Raw genomic sequence first — 25,864 nt, 5'->3', positions numbered from 1 at the left:
ACTTCTACTTATATATTCTTGTTTATAAATTGTACCGGGTATCCAAATAAGAATGGCTCTCGGCCATATCTCGGGAACCGTTTATAATACAGCTTCGGAAAAAAATTTATAACGAAAGTGACCTCGAGAAAAACCTGGAAATCATATATACAGTTGTAGGTCCACCGCTAGAGGGCGTAATTAAGTACCAAAAATTATAAAATGAATAATTTACTAATTTTGCCTTATTAAGATGCATTTGAACTATGATTATCGTATTCTTCAAGAAATTTAGCGTATATTTGATTCTACAAGTTTTATTCTATTTCTTCAAATAATAGGTGGGGGGAAGCGGGAACTTTATTATGAAAAAACGCCTGTAAGTCCAGTTCTACTTAACCTATCTATGCAAACTTAGTCTTTTTGAAGAGAGCTCCTTTCTACCAATGTAAGAGTTATAATTTCGAAACAACCTAATGAGTAACGAATACGCTAGAGGGCGCTATTTACTTATTTTTTCTAAATCTAGCTATCCTTGAAAAATGTTGAATAGAAACATGCAGTTTTAATTGAGAAATATAAAAGTAGCCAAATTGGTAATAGAATAGCGAAAACCGCATGTCGATATATTTTTCGTATTACGAGATATCCTAAGAAATGTGTAAATTTTAAGCATTTTCCTTTAAACATAAATTACTCCGGGTTGATTGAACGAATTTCAACATTTTTTTGACTCCTCAAAATTGTCCGCATAATATTATTTGTTAGCATGGTTATATGTTAACATAATAATTTATTCATCATTCCGGAAAGATATTTAATAGGACATTAAATTTCTTTTAGATATAATCCATATCATATAGTTCTGCATCAACAATTGTTTGATCGTGATTACGACAGAAGGTTGGATTATTGCAACTGGTTACTACATATAGTATATGACGACCTTCAATTACTGTCACGTATTCTGTGGTCAGACGAAGCTACATTTAGTAGTGATTGTACGGTTAACCGGCATAATATGCACTATTGGTCACAGAATAATCCACACTGGATGGAAGAAGTTCAGTATCCGGGGCGATGGTCGGTGAATGTATGGTGTGGTATTGTAGATGGTCACATAATCGGACCTTCTATTTTTGACAACGTAATTAACGGGGAATGCTACTTATACAATTTATAAGGGATGAATTACCACTTCTTCTAGAAGATATATCACTAGCAACTCGTAGGTCTATGTTGTTTCAGCACGATGGGTATCCGGCGCATTTCTCCAGCTAAGTTAGAGAATTTTTAGATAATGCTTACCCTGATAGATGGATAGGTCGTGGAGGCCTATTTTTTTGGCCAGCCAGGTCACCAGACTTAACGTCTTAGATTTCTATCTCTGGGGCCGGATTAAAGACTTTATTTGTGCAATTAGACCCACTACTAGAGATAACGTGATCGAGAGAATAGGAAACGCCATTCAAAGTATTTCGAGAGCAGAAATTGAAACTGCTGTTGAATCTACTCTTCAAAGAATAAACGCTTGTATCGAAAATGAAGGGCGACAATTTGAACATTTAGGTCGTCACTAGCGAGGTACCTTAAGTTATATTTCCATTTTAACTTCCATAACGCAGTTTCCCGTTGACAGCATAAGTAATATTGACATAATAATTGGAACTATTATTAATCGAACAAGAAAAGACAATTTTGAGGAGTCAAAAAAAATGTTAAAATCCGTTCAGTCAACCCGGAGTAATTCATGTTTGAAGGAAAATGCTTAAAATTTACACATTTTTTAAGATATCGACATGCGGTTTTTCCTATTCTGTTGCTAATTTGGCTACTTTTATATTCCTTAAATAAAACTGCATGTTTTAGTAAATAGCGCCCTCTAGCGTATACGTTACTCATTAGGTTGTTTCGAAACTATAACTCTTACATTGGTAGAAAGGAGCTCTCTTCAAAAAGACTAAGTTTGCATAAGTAGGTTAAGTAGAACTGGACTTACAGGCGTTTTTTCATAATAAAGTTCCCGCTTCCCCCCACCTCTTATTTGAAGAGATAGACTAAAACTTGTAGAATCAAATATACGCTGAATTTCTTGAAGAATACGATGATCATAGTTCAAATGCATCTTAATTAGGCAAAATTAGTAAATGATTCATTTTATAGTTTTTAGTATTTAATTACGCCCTCTAGCGGTGGACCTACAACTCTATAAACAATTTACAGGTTTTTCTCGAGGTCACTTATGGTTCCCGAGATATGGCCGAGAGCCATTCTTATTTGGACACCCGGTACTAATACAAATACTAATTCTTAGTTTACAGTGAGATATTCCGAAATAAATCCTGTAATACATTGTACATACTCACCTGTATAGACAGTTGTGTTCTTGAATAAAATTCTTTCTGGGGAATTGTCATATTGCCCACATGTCCTATGCCTTCCAATTTGTTCAGAATCGACTGCAGCATTTTCTCGTCTTTTCTAAGGGACGAAACGTGAAATGTTACGTCTGTACCGCTTCTAAAATGCCTGCAATGTCATGAAAACGATTCTTAAGCACAGCAATGAATAGTAAATGAAATTTTCCCGTCGAGTTTGAAATGTTTCACGACATATGGAACGATTAAGCTCGATCACTTGAATAGTATGAGAAAATTCGGATATTAGAGGACGTACAATTTTTTTTCAATAAATATATGAACTGAAAGTTCTTTTGATCATCTCATAAGGGGATCTGAGAAATGATATCTATCACAAAATATAACAGATTTTCAAAGCGGTTCTCTCTAAAACAATATATCTATTCTTTTTGTGAGAAGAGGTAATGTTATGTGTAATTTTCTAGAAAGCAATAGCGAATCTCAGGACATGTAGGGTATTTGATAATTCGCTCAATCAGACAAAAAGGGACACAGATCCAACTTAATGAGAAGAAAGTGACAGAAAATGTTGCTCAAGTGAAATATTAAGTAGAGCTTCAATTGATGGAGTATCTGGGATGTTGTAATTGTTATAAAATGAAAGAAATTTTTTCATTACAAAAAAAAGATTTTTAATGATTCCGACAGAATGAATATAAATTCAAAGTACCAAGTTTATTTTCTTGTTTTATAAATTTTGAATTATGATTTGGAGAAATATTTTGAATACGGCGGTGCTTTGGGCTATATACCTAAATTCATAATACTCGCGTTCTCTCGCAACCAAAGTTTATTTTTATGTGTTTGTTAAATGGAAACTGGAGGAAACGAGGGCTTTTGATTTGATGAGAAAATATTTGGCTTATTAAAGAAGTAAATTATGTACTTCTTTCCTACAAGTAACATAATTATAACTCCCTGCAAGACTTGCGTGAAAGTAATAAATAATGATCCCCTTTAAGGGATTTTCCTAGTTCTGCTAATTCGTTTTACAAAACATTCAGTCGAGTCTTGGTAGTCCAAAGTCAAAATATTACAAATCGAAACCAAATCAGAAGGCTGCAAATTTCCATTCACCAACCCATTTATCTTTTCTACTTTTTCCATATATTATTCGTCCGAACCACTATTAATGTGAAACCCGAAGAATTCAAGTAAATTTTTTTGTGTCATTCGAGCTCGTGACTCGTGATTCAAAAGCTACACGATGCAAAGCTTTAACAGCCGGCAAGTGTACATGTTTTATGTTACGTCGTGCCCAAAGAAGAATGCGGAGGCTAATGTGCCTAAAAACGAAATTGATGATGTAAACATAATACCACTTTTAGATACCGGAAGTGATATATCCGCTTTAAGATATTTTCAAGCAATTTATTTAGGATACTGACTTGAGTAAAGACACTATTCTGTTAAAACTTATCGGAACAAGTAAAGTAACTATAAAGGGATGTTTCATTAATAATGTTAAGTTTATTGATGGGGTTTTAACCTTGAAATTCCATAATACTCTAAACAACACGACCTAAATAAGAGCCCTACATTTTGGGGGGCTCGTTCAGAATGGTATCGGTTAGTGGTTACATTGAATGGATTGATCAAGTGTTGTTTAAAGTAAAACGTGCAGTACCAGGCTGTTTTGACTATTATTGTGAAACCAAAGTCTGCCTACACAGTTGGAACGTAACTTTGATCATTAGCGTCGGTAAACGACAAGTAGTGAACTTGTCTTGAGATATTTCACGAAATCCACACTGCGGAAGTATTAGAAGCGACGGACTAGAAAGTGAAGTAAGACTACGAAAATATTAATCGTCAACAGATGATATTTTGAACTCCTTATCCTTAGAAGCCCACAGTACAAGGTAGGATGCGCATTTTTTATTGGATCGAACGGCTTTAAGAAGTAATCTCAAAGTACAAGACTTTGTCAGCTCTTATTAATTTTCGTAATTTGAACTAATTTATAGATGGGTGATTCCGTTCTAACTGTGATTTTTTGTATTAAAAATTTCAAGATTTTAAAATTTAACTTTTCTAACTTTTTTATGCATATTATTCATCTATTTTACTGTAAAAATAAAACTCTAAGAGGAATTTACTACAACTTCAAAGTATCACGAGCAAGACACAAATGTCGGATTTTGAGTTCCACGGTACTGACTCATTTATCCACGGTACTGACATGGTAACTTAAGATATTAAACAACAAGTGCATCAATTTTCCTCAGTTTGATCATAAACATTAGAATTTATAAGGTAATTAGTTTAAATCATTTGTTACGACAAAAAAAATTAATAATTTATCGGTAAATTCTAGGAATGGACATGACACGGTACTGACATGGTAACTTAAGATATTAAACAACAAGTGCATCAATTTTCCTCAGTTTGATCATAAACATTAGAATTTATAAGGTAATTAGTTTAAATCATTTGTTACGACAAAAAAAATTAATAATTTATCGGTAAATTCTAGGAATGGACATGACACGGTACTGACATTCAAGTGATGTAGTATAAGTTTTCTTTAAGTGGCAAGTTATATTGTATAAAAATAATGTTTAAATATCTTAAGAATTATTCAATTAACACAAAATTTTTATTAATTGATTATTAATTAATGACTAGTACAAAAAAACAATACAGGACATTGAATATCACAGTTAGAACGGAATCACCCAGATAGACTTTTATAGTGTGCATTACTTGAACAATCCTAATAAGAAATTATTGTTTAGTATCGTATTAATACAAATGTAGATAGATTTTCATGTTATATATTTTTTGTATCTTATCTGAATCTAGATATTTTTGACTGTTTAGTCGGAATCATTTAAATGTTGTGTTCCGCTGTCTTTTTGTTTGAGACGTCAGTTTTTTTCCACTTTTATTTCTTAGATTTCTTATCTAAGATGACTACTGGCTTAAACGATATTGAACAAATTCATCATTGAAACATTATTCATAAGAACCAGCTTGGAGTTGTTACATGAGAAATGCGAATTCTAAAACAAGATTCAACATGATTTTTATTTACTATACATTCTACATTAAAAAGCATCTCAACATATTCATCAATGATGATCAATGATAATTCTTTGATGAATTTCACGAACTTTAGAAAAGCACCCAAACTTTTGGTGAATAATGTTGGTTAAATGAATCTGGTAAAAATTTATGATCCCTATTATCAGTACTAGAATTGAATGATGTCAAGTGTGATATCTTTGAGTTTGCTTCTAAGAGTTGGTTTAAGGAATGTCTAAATTGTTCAATGTGAGAAATGTCGCAATTGGCTAAATTTCACAATTGAATCGTTCCACAAATGATAGAATTGGTTTTCATAAACTTAACAGAGTTAGGATCATTATTTATTACTTTCACGCAAGAAGTCTTGCAAGAAGTTATAATTATGTTATTTGTGGAAAAGAAGTATAAAATTCATTTATTTGATAAGTCAAATATTTTCTCATTGAATCAAAAACCCACGTTTTCTTCTGTTTCCATTTAACATACACCTAAAAATTAACTCTGGTTGCGAGTGATATGAATTTAGGTATATAGCCCAAAGCATCACCGCATTCAAAATATTTCTCCAAATCATAATTCAAAATCTTTCTCTTGTAATGAAAAAATTATTTTCATTTCATAAATATTCACAGCATCCAAATTTTTTATTCAATATCTCAGATACTTCATCAATTGTAGCTCCATTTGAGGTTTAACTTCGGCATCATTTTCAGTCAGTTTCTTTTCATGAAGTTGGATCTTTGTCCCATTTGTCCGATTGAACGAATTATGAAAAACCTCTTTTTAATGAAATTAAGTGTAAGTGGTATGAACCATAATTTTCATAATATATTTATATGTGTAGCTGTATCAGTATGTATCAGGACGTCCTTTGTTTCATATCATGACGATTCCAGTTTTAAGAGGGATCACATAAGAATTAGACGAAAAAGCGCGAGAGAGTCAGTTGCTCAGAAAACGTGAGTACTGATGATTCATGATATTTTGTGAAGACCTATTTCTTTTCAAAGACTTAAAGACGCCTGATTGCTTGAGACCAAAACTTCTGTAGATAAGCCTTTATTTTATTTTGATAGGTTTATATCTTCAGAGCTCTTCTTTTTTTTAAGAAACTTACATTGTTAACGATTATTATTTCGTGCATTATAAACTTTCTATCTAACCCGTCGAACTGTTTTATTTCAAAATACTCTAGACAAAACCACCAAAATTAGAGCCCTAGATAAGTTATGGTCTAGTACAAAATAATAGATTTCATTATTGTTATAAATTTATAAAAAAATTTTATATTGAATTCGACCATAATTTAAATGGTGAACAAATATAACAGAAAATGCTTCATACTACAATGTCGAAAAAAAAAACATTCTTTCCACCTTTATACAGAATAATATCAAGCATATTGAAATACTATATCTATAACAGGTTAGTACATAAACTTTTATATGATGAAATTGTTTGTAATCAAAAAACAATATTCAAACTTGAAATTGATCTCTCACAATTTGAAAACAAAATAATTGATACAAAGAATGAATTCAATTGAAAATTCTTCTAGCAAACAAGTTATTTATGATAATGTATTTCAAAAAATTAAAAACAAACAAAAGAATAAACTCAATATTCTTATTAACAATAAAATCAATTCAGTTGTCAAGACCCAAGATAATTGGATTAAAAATATTTCAAATAGAGACTTTATTTTACAGTTTCTATCGTTAGGGCCTAAATTCAGTATTGAACCTATAATTACTAAAGATATTTCCATTAAAACTATGTTAGCCAATATTGATTACACACAAAATGAACAAGAAAGAAATGTAGTTGTACCCGAAGCAACAAACATTTAAACTAACCATATTCACAAATCCAAACAATCTTCTGTTTTTAGAGACTTATTATATACAACGAAAATACAACTCTAAAAACAACTAATAATAGTAACAAATTAATATAAAAAGATTTTAACGGAAAACAAATTGATAAGTAAACCTAAAAGAAATGAACAAACTATAACGGTATTTCTGCTAGATTATACTGTTCACCAAAAATTCATAAACCTACTCTATCACCTAGACCTATTGTAGCATCAATAATTAACACTCCCATTGAACCCCTTACAAATTGGTTAACTGAAATTTTTACTAAATATTATGATTATCACAATGATTATTATATGAAACAATCCTTTAAAATCAAAGAAACTTTCAATAATGTCATATTACCACCAAATTATGTACTGTTAGGGTTGGATGTAAAATCCCTATTTAGTAATGTTCAGTTAAATATATGCCTCATAGCTCTACAACATAAATGGAGCGGTATAAGTAAAAATTGCAAACTCTATTAATAAAATTCATTTTTAACAATACATATTTCTCTTATAATAATAAAAATTACCAACCAATGGGGTCTTCAATATCCCCTGTATTAGCAGATTGTGTAATGGATTATATTTGGGTTTTGTAATATCTATTTAACCATTCAAATTATTCTTTATTAAAAAGTATGTAGATGATTTTATTCCTTCCATATAACTTATGTGTGTTTATCTAATGTATGGATACAATTGCTATCAAAACCATCATGCAACAAGACACTCATGTTTTTTTATATGTTTGTTACATAAAGGAAGAGTGGCAAACTACATATTTATACGAATACTAAAAAGACTATGAGGTTTTAGGTGGGATAACTTCTTTTTCATTTCATTGCTCGCAATATTCGCTGTGTTTGTACAAGTTCCCAATTCCATCTCATGAAATATTAATGCGCTCAGCGTGAGAAAAGAAAGTTTTGGAAAGAATTCTCCGAAAATTTGTTTAAATGATTTCCGACATTTTGTTCTAAATTCTATCACAAGTATTGCTATTCACTTCTGGTTATAGGAATAAAGTCTGTCTGCAGAGGACAAAACTAAATCAAGGTATTAAACAAAAAATACATTCTTTGTTTTGCCGTTTAAGGCCTCATCCTCACTATATTGCCGTTCTCACTTCGTTCTTGCTCCAATGTCGATACAGTAAAATATCTAGTAGAAAATATATGCATACCTCCATAGTTGGAATGGGATTCGAGAGAAACTTGACTCACATATTTTTTACTTGGTAATATTCAATCAAAGCGCGACAATGGACCGAGAACAAACTGTGAATGACATTGAAGTAAGGATTCAACCGAAATCGCACAACTTGTAGCGAAAAATTTTTCATAGAATAACTAGGAATTATCTATATACAATAGCTTACTCTGTTACAGAAAGTAGAACGTATCAGCGTAATCAAAACGTTCAAAAATTGTTCTCAACTTTCTAGTTTGATATTGCTTTGAAACCGTATTTCTCAGTTTTTTAAAACCATATTTCTCACTTTTTAGTTTTAGTTTCATATGCAATAAAAGCGCGTTTTTTTAATTTTTTTAAACTCTATTCACTTTTCACTTTCCAGTTCGATTTATTGTCAAAGATAAAATTTTTCTCCAAGTTCTAGTCACTCTTCTCAAACAACATAATGAAATTTAAGGTGTTAAATTCAAAGGATATATTGATGCAGGTAGTATCATAAATCTCCAACAGAAGGCAGACAGTTGTAAAATTTGTTACAATGTGAAGTGAAAATTTGCAGTGACCATTTCTAAAAGCAATTGCCGAAAAAAAGTAAAAAATCGTGAGCAGAATTTGAACCTACGACTAGCGAATCCGGATGTTGACGCCTTAGCCCGATCGGCTAACGAACGTAATTAAAGTGGTGGGATATACTAACAGTAATAAGCCACTTGCTCTAAGTTCATAGAGATTTACGAATAAGTTCGGAAGCTCACAAACCCACATACAGGTGGAACTAATAAAAGCGAGTTAAGAACCGTCATATACGGTAGTTTTAAAGAAAACTGGTAGAAATAGTATAATCAGCAGGCTGAAATGAAAAGAAAGTTATGGCGTTTAGCGGTCGATAATTCCCTTATTCTGAAGGTAGTAAAAGCATGTGACTCCAAGAACGGTACCAAACCGGACCAAACAAATGCCGAAATTATTTCAACCAACGAATTTGGATGTTGCACAATTTATGTACGATTCGAGATGTTGTGAGTGGGCTGTATTAATTGCTGACAACTCATACAATCTTTTTAATCGCGGTTTATAACTATTAAAAAATCGAAAGGCCACCAAATCTCTCCAGAACAAAAAATTTATATGGTTGTAGAAAATATTCAACAGCTCATAAGTTAATATTATAAAAAATTAATTATAATAAAACCATTAACTGACTCTCCAAAAGTTAATTTCGATGACTTGCAGTAATTATGAGTCACGATCAAGTAATGAGGAACTGAAGATAACAACCAATGTACAAAATATTGATTGTTGGAGGCCATCAAAGCAATTCGGTTTCACTTACCTATCTTCTGGAAACTACTCTCTATCCCATCTTAACCACAACTAACTATTTGGGAATAAATAAATTTGACCTTACTTAAAATTTTAATCGCACAATCTTGTTTCGATTCTTCGAAAAAACTTTGAGATAATAAACAGATAACAAATAGAGTTGTAATGATACTTAAATCATAAGGTGTCCCACGACGTGTTAAAACTATCTGTATATGGCAAAATACTTATAGTAAAATCACGAAAATTTTTATGTTTGGGTTTTCGGATATGAACTTTTCAAGTAAAATATTCTCAAAGATGGCCGACTTCTGGTTCTACCGAAGTTCACTGTTATTTCTGTTATTTCAAATAGAACACCCTGTATTTAATACATTTTTGAAATCTACGTTAAATTTTAGTATACTTTTGACGAAAAACTTTTGTCGAATAATGCATACTTTTTGAGTTAATTTTTTTGTAAAAAAATTGACCGTTGCAGACCCTCATACATTATTTTTTTACGAGGATACCCTTAAAGATATATAAATGGTTTCTATTCAGTTGCTTTTCACAAGATCATCCGTATTTGAATCCATGTTGAAAAATTTTTTATTCTATACAGGGTGTGTATGAAAAGTGCTAAAAGTTTAATATAATAAATATCAAATTTCTTCATTTTTTTAAATAGAACCACCCGGTTTTTTCTATTTGAATGCATTCAGGGTTTGAGAAATTCATGTATACTTTCCTATACCTAAACTTTACTTTTAAACTTTATCCAGATATTGAATGTTTTCTATACATTTTTAGAGGTCTAGGTGTGGTCTAAATTTTATTCATTCTTATATTTCTCATGTTCTTGATTTTAGGTCTTCTGTTTCAAAATTAGTATTCTTGATAATTTTTAAAAAATAGAAGTTTCGACTTTTCTTTAAGCCCTTATCAAAATAAGAAATTAAAGAAATTCATTCATTCATAAAAGTCTACTAAGAGTATGCAAAAAAAATTAGGAAAATAATAATTTAAAACCTCAAATATCTCGGAAACGTCTAAAAGTTTGAATAGGATTAGTAAATATAATTTGATTTGATTTTTTTCACAGACCTTGACAAAATGAAGAAAAACAATTTTTTATTTCTTAGTGCTTGTATGAACGGGTAAAAATAAAATTTAGACTACACTTGAATCTCTAAAAATTTACAGAAAACATTCAATATCTGGATAACGGTTAGATTTAGGTATAGGAAAGTTTATATGAATTTATCTTTTTTTTCACCCCTGAATGCATTATATAAAATTTATAAGGGTCAAATTTTTTACAAAAATCAATAACTCAAAAAGTATGCATTTTTCGAAAAAAGTTTTCAGACAAAAGTTTACTAAAATTTTACGTAGACTTCAAAAATGTTACAGTTGACTTTCGGTAGAACCGGAAGTAGGCCATCTTTGAAAATATTTTAGTTAAAAAGACCGTATCTGAAAACCCGAACGTAAAAATTTTCATGATTTTATTATAAGTATTTTGCCATATACAGATACTTTCAACTCGTCGTGCGACACCCTGTATAATGCTAATTTAACAATCCCATCATGTACTTCTGTCTTGCTACAGGCGTACTATCGGTAAGTTTATTATTGATCCAATGTAATGAAATATCTTTTGTCTATATAAACTATTATAATAGGAAAGATCTGCTTGCTGCAACAGTGAGATTTACAGAAAGTACTAAAAGACTTAATTAAAGGAAAGATCGATAATTATTTTGTTTAGAATTAGAACTGGAAAATGGAGGTCAGAGCTTCTATTCGGTTCCCTAACGTACAAAGAAGTATCAGAACATAACAGAACAGATAAACAAGAACGAAAGGTAGCTCCAAATATTTTTTCTTATTTGTTAATGACTTTTTCTTATTTCGTAAGAACTGAAGGTTTTATTGTTCTAAAAAGTACAGGTCGTTAGTGGGGACCAAAAAGTACCGTTTAAGCTGAGGACGCAATGAAAATCGCTAATTTGCGCATTGTTTAGGCTTAAGGTCTATGAAAAATCGTACATCTTTGTTGTCTTTTATGAATGAAGAAAAATAGAAATATACAGAGGGAAATACGGAGCCAGAGATGAATATCAATACAATAACTACAATGTTATCAGAGGACCTAGTTTGGGATCTAGTGGGAAACACAATCTAGTGAGTGGGGCAAGTTGGGATATTCTATTGCTGGTGTGGAAGAATGTGACAGGCATGAATCAATATGGAAATACTCTAAATGCTCAAACGGAAGTTTGTAGTAAGAGATCACACCACCCCACAGCCATGGCCAATTAACGAGCAGAAAGAACAGAATAGGACTCAATTACATTCACTATCCATTAAGCTAACTGAAATAGTAAAAGTAAACAGTAATATACCTACGCCTCGAATGTAATATTAATATCTTCGTGAACCTACAATAACAACCGTGCATTTTAACAGATTTACCAACACCCAATAGTATTTATAAGTTCTTGTAACTCCTCAAAATATAACTTCATTCAAGAGAAAAATATTATATATCAAGCCGCAACAAAAATTAGAATTGTATCAGAATCGGCAGTTTTTCCATAAAAAGTTCCAGTGAAATACTAAATTATAAACTAATTTTATTAAAAAGTGTATTATTGAAAGAATCAACCCTCAAAAAGAGTTGCAAAAGAAATATTTTCTTTCTATTACCAGTATATTCATACTTACACAATATTTTTTATCACTATATCTTCTACGAACGAATAATTGCGCTGAAGAAACCGTAGAATCTGAAAAAGAATGAAAATAGGTTAGTTGTATACATAACCACGAATATTAATTGATTAATTGATAGGTATTTCTTCCTCCTTTCTTTTTTCCGAAATTGAATAATAAGATTTACGAGCTGATATGATGCTTGGAGTTTTTGTAAGAATTATGATAATTAACATGAGAATTTATTCAGAAAGTCGTATGTGAAATCTTCACGGAGATTCAAATGGAGTCAATATAATAAATACTTGCAATAAAAAATTACTTAACTGGTTATGTGCCGTGGCCAATATTAATTAACATCACCACTTGTATATATAGATTCTTTGAATTAATTGCAAGAAGAAAAAAACACTCAGTAGATCGGCTGCAATTTACTGTAAATGAAGAGATGTTGGAAGCCTCTCAAATCTTGGGACAACACAAGTTCTTTCGACGAACGTCGGAGTCTTTGCCGATTAGGAAATGAATGTGATTATTGAGTGTCTGAGTCAATATATCTGATATTGCCATCTTGGAATTTGACATTTTTCAATGGTGAACGTGCTCAGAGCTTTCTGTCATACGAGTACTATTTGAGCTGTTTACACATACTTGCCAACATTCATTTTAGTCGAAAAATGCAGTTGAATATCGAACATTTTCGTAAGTCCAAAATCGGCTGTTGTGTCAGAAAACTTCGATACTGTGACATACTTTGAGATTGAAGCATACTTGGGTATATTTCCACTTGCGTACATTCAATTTTGCTCGACTATTTGGCGGTCAAAAGGTTTTAATGGTGTTGGATACCGCATAATTTGACAATCGCTCATAAAACAACTCCTGTCTATTGGTGCAGAGAAAAAATTCAAACGACGTCTATAAGAACATAACAGGAGAGGAATCATGAGTCTACGCATATAGGAACACGAAACTAAACAAAAACCGACTATATGGGTCTTTCAAAGAATATTTATCAATCTCTCTTCATATGCATTCCTACAACAATATAATAGAATTGAAATCCAAATTAATAACACATAGGTTAACATCATATAAAACAAATTCAACTCGAAAGTACCAGATCTGAGGCTCTTTACCAAATTAAAGTCGGTATTGAGATAAGATTGAGAATAATTAATTTGATAGGTAGATTGATAAAGAATTATGAAATTCTAACCAAATTTATCCGGGTATCATAACAATAATCAACAAAGTTTGGATATTGACGATCATACATCGATACTACGATCGAACTAAATTTGAGTTCTAAAACGATGAGGTCTCATTTACGAGACAAAACATCTTCAATTCAGATAATGCTTACAAATTAATAATAAAAATCAATAACTGTATCAAAATTTTATACCAGCTTCGGTTATTACTTCATCATTTTCAAATCAAAATATTCCGGTAGACGGTAGACAGTTTCGAGTTTTATCAAGAGTATCATTTTGGTGTGAAATTAAATGATGTTTAAGTTCATTTGAAAGTTTGCTTGATGAATATAATATTGAAAAATTTATGTTCAATACTACTTGGTACAAACCGTGTAAATAGAGCGCTCTATGAGAGTCAGACATAAAAACAAATTCATTGGATGTATCAGCTTCCAAAACATATTCGTATAAAATTTCAATACAATGTTGCCAGTAGTTACGGTTAAATCATAAAAAATGTGTAAATTTTTTTCCTCAACGCCCTTTATCTTGAATACGGATGGCGGTACGAAAGCAAACCCCAAATATTATTCATTTTTCTATCTATCTCAAAGACGCGATCATTTTTTTAAACATTCAGTATATTCGGTGATTATAGAAAATGACCGATTAGTTATTATTGATTATTGATGCGTTCAAATTACATATTTTGAAGATACCTTAAACGGAAACGGGAAAATTGCTTCGTCAATTGATTCAAACGCACGTATAAGCGTATTGAAAATATGTTGGAAAACAATATTCAAAACATTACTAATTATATTTATTTGTTCTTCTCAGTCTATCTCAAAACTTAAATACCAAACTTCGTAATATATATTTTCGAGGTGATTTAAATAATCTCACTGTGAACTAGAATCTCTTAGATTCTGTAAAACCAACCTCTTTACAAATTCAACATTATCCGTAACAACCTCACATTGCTTAACCTACAACTACCTAACACAATCTAACCCATAAAAATTCTTTTAATCAATAATTCATAACGGCTTCACTTCACTTTAAATTGGACGTATCTCAATTCCAAAAATAAAAATAAATCTTGAAAATGCAGCAAACTCAATATTTATTTCTACTGTCATTTTGAGAGTTGTTTTTTGAATCACATGGTTTTAATATTTTATTACAAATTCATAATACCCCAATTGCCAGTTAACTGATGTACGTAATTTTCTAAATTATTGTAGAAACATGAAATTCATGTATATAAATATTCAAATTGAAGCTTTCGAAATCCATGAATCTTTTATTTTTATAACAAACTACACAATCTCCAAATCTCAATGAATTATTTCCCAGACGATTAATACATAAGTATTCGAAAGCTCGGAATATATTGAAGTAAATAGGGGAAGTACGTACAAAATGACATGTGACAAAATGTAACGGGCATCATATTTCAAATTCTAGCCTGCCATAGATAACTACATCACATGACGACTCTAGCCGGTAATACTAACCTGTCTAAATGTGAACTCGCGCCAGTCTTTCGTTTGGGTGTCATGGCTGACGACAACCATTGGTAAGAATTTTTTTCTTAACTGCACGGACTTGTGTATTAATATTATGTTTTTCATAATATTATCTTGAGTTTACATTTGTTACATCCCTTAAGTACTTTTTGTTGCCTTCAAATAGTTTCTTCTGTAAATAATAATCATTTTGCATTTATTGTTGAATTTTGATTTTTTATATCGCTGTATGGACAAATTGACATAGGTAGGACGTTTTGTCTATAAGAACTCAATGAGTTAATTGTAGATACTCAACACCTGTTCCTCGTTAATTAGCTGTTAATTTCTTTACAGCTGATACCAAAATGTCACGTAATTATAAGCGTCAATCCTGGAGTGAGGAATCAATGTGTAAAGCTATAGAAGCTGTTCGCATTAATAAAATGTGCTGGGTTTTGGCGTCGAAGACATTTGGATTCCCACAAGCAACACTAAGAAGACATGCTTCGAATAGTAACAAAACTTTGGAGTCGTCTGCAGAGGGTCTGGGATGTTGGAAAGCTACTTTTACACCTGATGTGGAAAAAAAATTAGTTAAGCATTTGAAATTACTTGAATCTCGTTTGTTCGGACTGACGCGAACGTCTGTTCAAGAATTAGCTTTTGAGTTGGCTGAAACAAAACGGTTTTACTCATAAATTTATCCCGCAAAATCGAAAAGCTGGACAAGAATGGTTAGAAGGGTTTTTGAGACGAAATAAAGATATTTCTCCACGCAAACCAGAAGATACTTCAGCTGCTCGTGCTCAGGCTTTTATTCGACCTCAAGTCAAAAAGTTTTTTGAGATTTACGGACATCTGCTGGAATCTGAGAAAATTGCGCCTCACAGAATTTATAATACTAACGAATCAAGCCTGACTACTGTACAAAAACCCCAAAAGATATTGTCTTCTACTGGTAGAAAACAAATTGGAGTAATAACTAGCGTAGAACATGCAGCTAACACCACTGTTGTTTGTTGTGTTAATGCTATTGTTACCTTTGTTCCGCCGATGATGATATTTGCTAGGAAAAATTTGAAAAAGGAATTGGTCGATGAAGCACCTCCTTGTACTTTAGGTTTAGCTCAACCATCAGGACGGATGACACCGGATTTATTTCTGAAATGGCTCAAACACTTCCAAAGTTTTGTTAAATCATCTATTGACGATAAAGTTATATTGATTATCGAGGGGCACGTAAGCCACAAAGGACTTGAAACTTTAGAATGTGCAAAATAAAACGGCATTAATATTCTGTGGCTACCTCCACATTCCACCCATCTTCTCCAGCCTTTGGATGTCTCATTTTTCGCGCCTTCAAAGACATACTCCAACCAAGAGACATCCAAATGGCTTAAACAACACCCAGGGCGTGTTGTTACACAAGGCAGCTACAGTACAAAATGGTTGTAACGGATTTAAGAGCACTGGAATTTGGCCTCTAAACCCTGAAATATTTCCCGATTATATGTACTAACCTACAGAGACAAATATACGACCACTGGAAGCCACCAATATGCAATTCCATCAGCAAATAGGTCCTTTTCGAGTTCCCATAGCAGGACCCTCCACTCAACCGATCTCTAAGCTTCTGAAACTCAAGAACAAATAATCCGCGCCGTAACACCTGACAATAATGACACAAAACAGTTCAAACAACCGACTCTACTGAACCAGCTGACAATTCAACAGCAAACACCGGTCAAGACCTTATTTTACCTGCTGCAAATCAAAATCGCCCATCTATTGGTAATGAATTACATTCCTCATCCCATACTTTAGCATGCCCATTGAAGTTTTATCTCCTGTCCTAAAAGGACTTTACGTAAGTAGCCAAGGCAAACTTAAGCCAAAGAAACACCTTACGAGACGTCGTTACATCACGTCATTACATCTCGTAATGACGTCGAAATTAGTAAGTAGTTACAACCCCTCATTGCAATTACGAGCCATTGGAGATGTGAATTATTCTCTTCAGAGGAATTGTAGTTCAATATTCGTCGAGGCATTAGCCAGGAAAGTAGTTGTTTTCTCCTATGGAAAACGACAGAATCCATATTATTGAATGATGTTACCCCTCTGTCTAATCTCCTAGTCTAAATAACTTTAGATATATAGGATTTTTGCTGTGCAAACGGGCTATGGTTAACCTATTTCGAAGTTTTCATTCTAAAAATTGGAGTTGTCATAGGTTTTCGTGCTAAGTACACAGTTGAAATACGAAGTTTATATTGAGTTCTCTTCATAATTTTCTCTTGCTCATATATCAACGGTACCGATATGAAAAATATCATTACTAAGACTGTGAACATATATATGAATATTTAACAAATTCCAATATTTCTGATTTCGGAGTATTCCTCGATAAAAAGTTCACATAAAAATTATTAAACAATTTTTTTCGCCGTTTCGACAATTGTGTTGAAAATCGGAATCTAACAAATTTCCAAACGTTAAATATTCTTCCAGTATGCAAATATGAATTTTTATTTCTCTAGAGCTGACTATAACTGAATTTTTATACGCGAATTTCACAATAGAAACCTTTGTTCGCTTCCGAATTGACTGAATTTAAATGCATTCGATGCTTTTGGGAGGAACAATTCTGGAAATGCAAATTTGGAATATCGTTTTGTATTGAATGTTACACTATCAGTGAATAGAATAAACTGAGATTTATTCTTATTTTTGTCACTTGTGATACACCTAATTCAGATTATGTATAATCGTCATTCATAATTTATCGAATAATAATCGATAATTTTTTTCCTCCTGATGAAATTGAGAATTGAAACCTTTAGAAAAAGTATCGAACGCACCTATTTTTTTGAAGAAAATTTTTCAAACCTATTTTTATAATCTAATCAAAATCTGAATTATTGAATAACAATCTCCAAGAGTGCATTTCTTCAACATTATAAAAAACAGATCTCATGAAAAATTTCAAAAAACTCAAAAGCATTTCGTTCACATTATCAATAACTCTTTGAGTTAGATTACTTGGTTATTAAAATTATTGAAAGTTAACGAAATGTTCTTAAGTTTTCTAAAAAATAATTTCTCGCAAGATCTACTTGAAAATTTCTTATAAGCTATACTGCAGAAATGTTCTCACAATTATTTTAATCACGTCCAATTGAAGCGAAACAGTGTCGGGTGATTTGAATGGAGATTGAGCTGAAATTCAAATTGTTGCAATTCATTACCGCGCAAAGTATGAATTTGTTTAATATCAAAAACATTGGATTTCTCCTTAAGTTTAATTTCATTATAATAAGAATATTCCTCAAAAGCTGTAGGGAATTTGTGTACGTAACCCGGATTGTTTATTAGGAAAATTTGGGTAATTCCAGTGGAAAAAAGTTATTGAAATCTAATTTGTCGGCTCTAGTATTTATTAGTTTAAGCCATTACCGAATCGATGGAACCTGAACAGGACAGTTTACTACAACATTAAAAAGAGGGCGCGGTTCCAGAGCCATAATCCTTGCACATGTGTCTGTTATTTGACAGAAGACTAGTTAGAGCAACTCAATCACTCATTGCATGTCCGCAATATCAATAGCAGATTATAATGATTTGTGTGCAGAACTGGATGAATCAATTTTGTTATCCCGCAAAAAGATGCTACAGTCTCAGTTAAAGAGAGGCTGAGACTAAAATTCAGATATTGTTTTGACATGTTTCGAAAATCATTTCGCTCAATTTTAGATTGTAGTATGATATATAGCAGAGCAGAGACTTTGTCTAATATTGGTTTGAGCTCCGAACCATTCGTTTTTATATTCAAGTAGAACCCTGAAGCTCTTGATGTAACTGTATTTCAAATACTATTCAAGTTCTAGAATTTCAATAACAAAAAGTCAGGTATGTATTACCTTCGGATTCTGCTCATTATCATCGATTTATATAAATTTTGAGTCATGAAATAGAATCATAACCTCACCAATCATTCAAATAATTCTTCCAAACTTCAACATTATCAATTAAGCTCACAGATTATCAATATGTTCGTCAATATCAAATTTTAATCAATTACTTTGTGAAACAAATCAAAGAACTCAATTAAAGCGACGTTCAAAATAATTCATACAAGGTAAATTATCGCTGCAGTTTAATTGAATTGGTTTACTGCTCTTAGTTACATGTTTGTACAAACTAAATATTCAACGTTTTGTGAGAGCAGTGGATATAGGAAAACAGAAGAGTCCGTGTTCCGGAAAGTGCATTAAACGATATTGTTAAGTATTAAAAAGTATTAAAATGACAGCTTATTGAAGGAAATACTTAAAACACTGTGAATTTCAAAAGAGGAATATTTTCAAGTGGATTCTAATTATATTGGTAGTACATCATATATAGAAACTATAAATAATGCATACCATTTATCCGATAACTTTTCAAGAAAAATATAACTTTCGACAATACTGAAATTGTCTTTACAAGCGTACATTTGACACAGTTATTTTTGCCTAATATATTTTTAGATGTCAAAGGCTTTGATAGTTCACATCTAACAACTTACACATATTACAATAATACAAGATATACGAACAACTCTCACATTATATTTAAAAACCTAGGTAGCTTTACAGATACCACGCTAGATGGTATAAATAGACTAAACTCGAAGTCAATAGAATACAACATATTAATAGCCACTTTTATAGACAACTAAGAAGTCTTTAATAATGCCATTATCAGCTCATTGATCAACAGAGGCTAACCTAGATAATAAGATTGTAGAATTCACTTTGTTTCAAGTCAACATTAGTGCAAGAGTTGACGTTACTTTGGTCAAACTTGGTTTTAGGACTATCAAAAACTGTAAACTCATATGATATTAAGTATCATTTATTCGTTCTAGTATCAGGATTTTTCATGAATTTACACAGGACTCTCTCCGATAATTTAGAGCTATCAAGCTCTTGATGAAAGGAAAATCGTTAACAAGATTAAACTTACAAGAATACTTAGACTTAATACAAGTCGGTCCTTGACAAAGGTATAATTCCAAATTATTGCTTGAGAGTGTGATAATTTCCGTTTCATATTACCTGGAGAACCTGGCAAGGACTATGGGCCAGCAAATTATTGAATTATTAACGGTTTCATAAGTGTGCGAAAATTTCAAATTAATCCGTCTAATTTGACCATTTTCCAAATTCCTATGTGACATAGAAAACTAAATAAATCTGGCCAGTCAAATCTTCATCATAAAAAGTTCTGTAGAGCTAAGAAAAGCTAAACACCAGCTCTTACAAGTGCCTTTTTCATGAATCAGTGTTAATAATAATAAGTGGTAGAAGAAGACAGTCTTCATAAAATTTCATAAAAGGTATTTCAATATGTCTCAAAATTTCCGATTGTGAGAGTATTGTTCCCTGTAAACATGTGAAATCTAATAGTTGACACTTGTTAGTATTTGATGAATTTGTTGCAATGAAACTACCTGCTTCTAAATTATAATGTAGATTTTGATTAATCAATCATTAGCACCGTGGTTTCAGAGTGTCTTAATACCGTTGAATTGAAATTTTTCACATGCACGTCATAAACGAATGACACCGGCATCTTAACTGCGCTAGTCATTTTATTGGTCGCAAATTCGACTGGCGCCAACCCTACAATTTCCTGTATTTTAGACGTTATTTGAACCCAATCAATAGTTCAGATGTTGTGCATGCAAATCTGACAGTTAATTGTCAATAGACTATTAGAATTCAACTGAGTTACGTCAGTTATTCTTATTGTGTAATCTAAATGTATGCAAATATTAGAATGCAGCTCCATTAACATTGACAGTTTTAAAAAGTTCGCACAGAATGAGATGTATTCCATCAAAATCTGCATATAAATTTTCTAACTTATACCTGGAAAAAATGCTTATTTTCAACTTTACAGTTTGCTGTAATATAATAAAAATGATAATAGTATTTCTTGTGTGTTTGTACGGTATTAGTAATGTGATAATATGGACGAAAATGACTGACAGGGCCCTTGAATCGATGTTTTTCAAAATCACACCAGACAAACAATTCAAGGGCCCTTTCAAAAGGAGAACTTGCTTATGTAGACTCTAACTAGAAAGAATAAAAAGGAAAAAAATTATAAAACAAAAAAACGTCCCTATGCTGGTGAACAAAAACAACTTTTACTCTGTTTACTCGGTTTACTCTGGAATGAGGGTCCTCAAATCAATTTAAATCGGAAATAACCCCTTGGGATGCATTCCAGCTGTTCGCAAACTAGAAAGTCTTTCAATTAATCTTTGTACAAACAAAACGATATGTAGAAAGCGAGATTAGAAGTAAGCCTAGCATCAGTTTGGATCATACAGGGTGTTTCAAAAAAGTGGTCCCGTCTCTAGGATAAATAGAAAACTGAAAAATATTTGCACGGTAAAAAGGGTAAAAAAATTATACATTTCTTTCGATTTTGCCGCAACTACTCGCTACATTGTATTGAAATTTCGTACGAATATATTTTGGAAGCTGACACATTCAATGAATCTGTTTTTATGTCTGACTCTCATAGAAGGCGCTAATTACACGGTTTATACCAAGTAGTATTGGACATTACTTTCTCAATATTTGTTTAAACATAAACAGTATCTTAACGAGTTATCCAAGGACCGTAGTAAACTGTTAAGTGCTTCATAATATCTCAGGAAAAGTGTTTTCTTAAGTAATTTTACATTCACACCATAACTGAGCATTTGCTGCATCTTTTGTGAAGAATTTTCCAATTAATTCAGGTGAAATTATCTGCTTGTCACATAATTTAACCTTTTCCATTTGGCAATACTAAAAATCTTCATTGAATACAACCCTTTCACAATATAATTCTGTTGAAACCACACAAGAATTTAATAAGTGTCATTTGCATTTGAATTTGATCATAATATGAATGCGCTTGGTCTATGGAGATTCCTTTTTCATCAGTTACAAAACATGAGGTTTTTAATACTGCACACTGATTTCTGATATTTTCTTTTAGTAAAAAAGGACAATTCATTTCAATGCATCCCTTCTCACAACGATCAGAAGACATTAATGCATCTAGTAATGCATATTTCAAAAGATAGCAAATCTCTTCGATTAAAGGTAAAGGAGTTTTTGGAGTGAAGCTTAAAATTTGAATCAGTCACCCTTCCTGAACGTTGTCTAATCCATTAATCAGATTTTCTCTGGTTTTTGGTTGCTACTTCCACAGATTTACAATCTTTGTCAGTTATAATGATCTTAACGTTGGCAGCAACTATTTCTGCATTATCCAAATTTTCATAGTCTTCGCTATACAACTGTGTAAAAGAGTTAACAGGAATATGTTTTTTACTGTATCCCCAATTTCACAAGCAAAAGGTTCAGTAGCTCTTTCATAAACTGCATTGCTACTAACACTTCGAAGAGCAGATGGGTGATTCGGTTCTAACTGTGATTTTTTGTATTCAAAATTTCAAGATTTTAAAATTTAACTTTTCTAACTTTTTTATGCATATTATTCATCTATTTTACTGTAAAAATAAAACTCTAAGAGGAATTTACTACAACTTCAAAGTATCACAAGCAAGACACAAATGTCGGATTTTGAGTTCCACGGTACTGACTCATTTATCCACGGTACTGACATGGTAACTTAAGATATTAAACAACAAGTGCATCAATTTTCCTCAGTTTGATCATAAACATTAGAATTTATAAGGTAATTAGTTTAAATCATTTGTTACGACAAAAAAAATTAATAATTTATCGGTAAATTCTAGGAATGGACATGACACGGTACTGACATTCAAGTGATGTAGTATAAGTTTTCTTTAAGTGGCAAGTTATATTGTATAAAAATTATGTTTAAATATCTTAAGAATTATTCAATTAACACAAAATTTTTATTAATTGATTATTAATTAATGACTAGTACAAAAAAACAATACAGGACATTGAATATCACAGTTAGAACGGAATCACCCAGATAGAAATCAAATATTCCCTCTTGGTTTAAAGAGCAATATCACAAGGGCTTTTTTTAGAACCATAAATAGTTCAATCAAAATCCATTTCTTTCACGATACGGTAGTCAACTTCACAAGGACCTCACATCAGTGGAGGTCTTGCTTATAGTTTTATACTCTAATGCATATAATAGTGCTCAAACATGACTGCATACTTCTCTCGTACCTGATATTCAAGTGCAATGAGCAGTTTGAACACCATCAATGGTAACAATGCACACAAGGCTCACAAGGCTCACAAGGCTCATTCAAACGCTCGGAATGTTTAATCTGAAATTAGATTTCTTTGTAAAAAAGTATATGTTCGCTGGTGTTTTATTACTTACACTTGCAGTGACTACTATCAAGTTATTTATCTTGAAGGATATACATTTCGACACAAAATCTGCCTCAAAGGATTTGTAGGATATCAAGTTCTTATAGGCTTTCATTTGTTGCTTCGAGTAATAGCTGGTAGTTAATACCAGATAATTAAGAACAACAATACTTGATATGAGTAGAAAAAACGTGGCATCTTAATTTATATTTTTATCAAATATCTATTTGCCACATTTGGGGCTCCTCTCTGAAGTTGCTTAACCTCAAAAATGCAATAATCTATGTACTTACACGGGAAGTTGGAATAGGTTTGGCCTAAACAAAAAATAATACCTTTCAAAATTAAACATTGGATAATGCTATGCAACAGAACGCACGTTAAATACGTTGTTTTTCGTCCAGTGACCAATGGCCAGTGGCAAAGTTTTAAGTGCGACATTAGCTTGTAAAATTTTTCCCTGTACTCCTGTATAATTGATCTGGGGTTATATTTGGAACATTTAAGAACTTTCTAACCTGCTAAAACAAGTTGAACAAAAGCTTGTGATACGAGGTTCGCGAATTTTTCATATCATTTCTGATCATTATGCCAGTTTTTTTCACTTTATACTTTCGTGATAGTTGATGAATCTATTATCTTCACCACCACAATCTGATTAATCACTTCCTATTGTTTCAAAGCACACTAACACAAATAAACCAACAGTTGAATGATATACGAGACAAAACACAAGACAATAACAAATATAACACAGAACGATAAATGAGAGAAATAACAGACCCACAAATCTAGCTGCTGGAAGTGTCATATTATTAAATCCTGGCGTTTTTCCATATACCCACAACGGCTGACGGAATATTTTTCTATTATGGCTCGTATTAAAACAGATATTTCATTGAATTATATCAAAATAATACTTCAGCAGCCCCCAAATTTCATAATTATTCCGTTATTTTGATTTGACTAGCGATGTCCAACTTATTATAGCCCACGGGCCATGTTTTTTTCACCAAACACTTCGGAGGCCAAGGAGGTTGATACATGAAAAGACAGTTTAGATTAATTCAAGAAATATTTTATTTATACTCAGAACAAAGCTTTAATTGTAGATATTTTCTCGATATCAATATTAATGGGATAAATTGAATCAATAGACGGTTCAAGATCATCAAATTGAGAAAACTCTTCATTGAAATTAGCATATCCAATTTTGAAAGAAATATTTAAATATTCGCTTCTCTATTACAATCTTCCATTCCTTCATAGATCTCTTTGCGTGATTCACAATGAAATAATTTATTATTTTGCTCCAAATTATACCTTTATTTTATTTTAATTTGTTCCTAAATCGAGTTCACATATACAATGTAAACGCAAAGCCCATTTTGATCTTGCCCTTGAATGATTTATTCAAAATATTTGAATAATTTGTAAGTGTATAAATAGAATTTACATCAACTAAATTTGCTATTAAATCGACAGCCATTTCTGTAGAAAAAAATTAAACTTCTTTTTGAAGTGAAAAGAATCTCCTCAAGCATTTTCCAGCACTTAACCAACAAAGGTAACTATGTAAAAGCAGATCTCCATACTCAGATTACAATTTATACTAGAATGTTTTAAATTTTCGATGTGTAATAGAACGATTTCCACCGCGAATTAAATAAGTAATTATGCAAACCTTGTCCATTGTGTCTTTTAGTTGGAACCACATAATTCCTCCTGATTTATAATACAGTGAAACATACGACGTGTTCTTCCTCCTTTATGCAAAAGTGCTGATAGTCCAATATTTACGTCCGTCATAGCTCTAGCACCGTGGTTACAATAGCAATGTAGTTTTAAAAGGTCTTTCGAATAATTATAATTCACATTTACAATTATTATCAGAATGAGCATTTGACTTATTCGGAAATATCTGTGATTTCATCCAATGCTACCGAAAAATAACATCAACTATTGATTGGGTTTTCTTATTTATTAGTGACATGCATGCTAATCTCGTTTACACGTCAAATTACGGTGAGAGAGTGATACTGTTTGAGATTCTCTCACCATTCCATTGTCATTGAATGCTTGAGACATTTTCATAGCGTATTTTTGCCTTTACTATTTCTAAATAAACTTCAAACGATGCAGCTTGATGCTTTTTCATTCTTTTCACAAGTGGCATTTTCATGTCTCGCGTGTACGAATGATACTTTTTTCGTGCATGAAAAGTTAGTGGTGCTTCAACTTATATTCTTTACATACAGATATTTGT

General features: G+C 31.8%; 1 protein-coding gene across 2 annotated transcripts in view; it reads right to left on the bottom strand.

Annotated features, from left to right (window-relative positions):
- Positions 1 to 25,864, bottom strand: part of LOC130902233 (uncharacterized) — a 384,279-nt gene that overhangs the window by 53,723 nt on the left and 304,692 nt on the right. For both annotated transcript variants that reach the window (XM_057814189.1, XM_057814190.1), the window contains 2 exons: positions 12,529 to 12,590; positions 2,346 to 2,508 (listed from right to left, as the gene is read on the bottom strand). In XM_057814189.1, the coding sequence (XP_057670172.1) occupies positions 2,346 to 2,508; positions 12,529 to 12,590 (225 nt within the window). The remainder of the gene's footprint in view (positions 1 to 2,345; positions 2,509 to 12,528; positions 12,591 to 25,864) is intronic.

Source organism: Diorhabda carinulata, chromosome X, assembly GCF_026250575.1.
Source record: "Diorhabda carinulata isolate Delta chromosome X, icDioCari1.1, whole genome shotgun sequence".
Taxonomy (NCBI): domain Eukaryota; kingdom Metazoa; phylum Arthropoda; class Insecta; order Coleoptera; family Chrysomelidae; genus Diorhabda; species Diorhabda carinulata.
The sequence above is the reverse complement of the archived record's forward strand: the minus strand, read 5'-3'. Positions and strand labels throughout refer to the sequence as shown.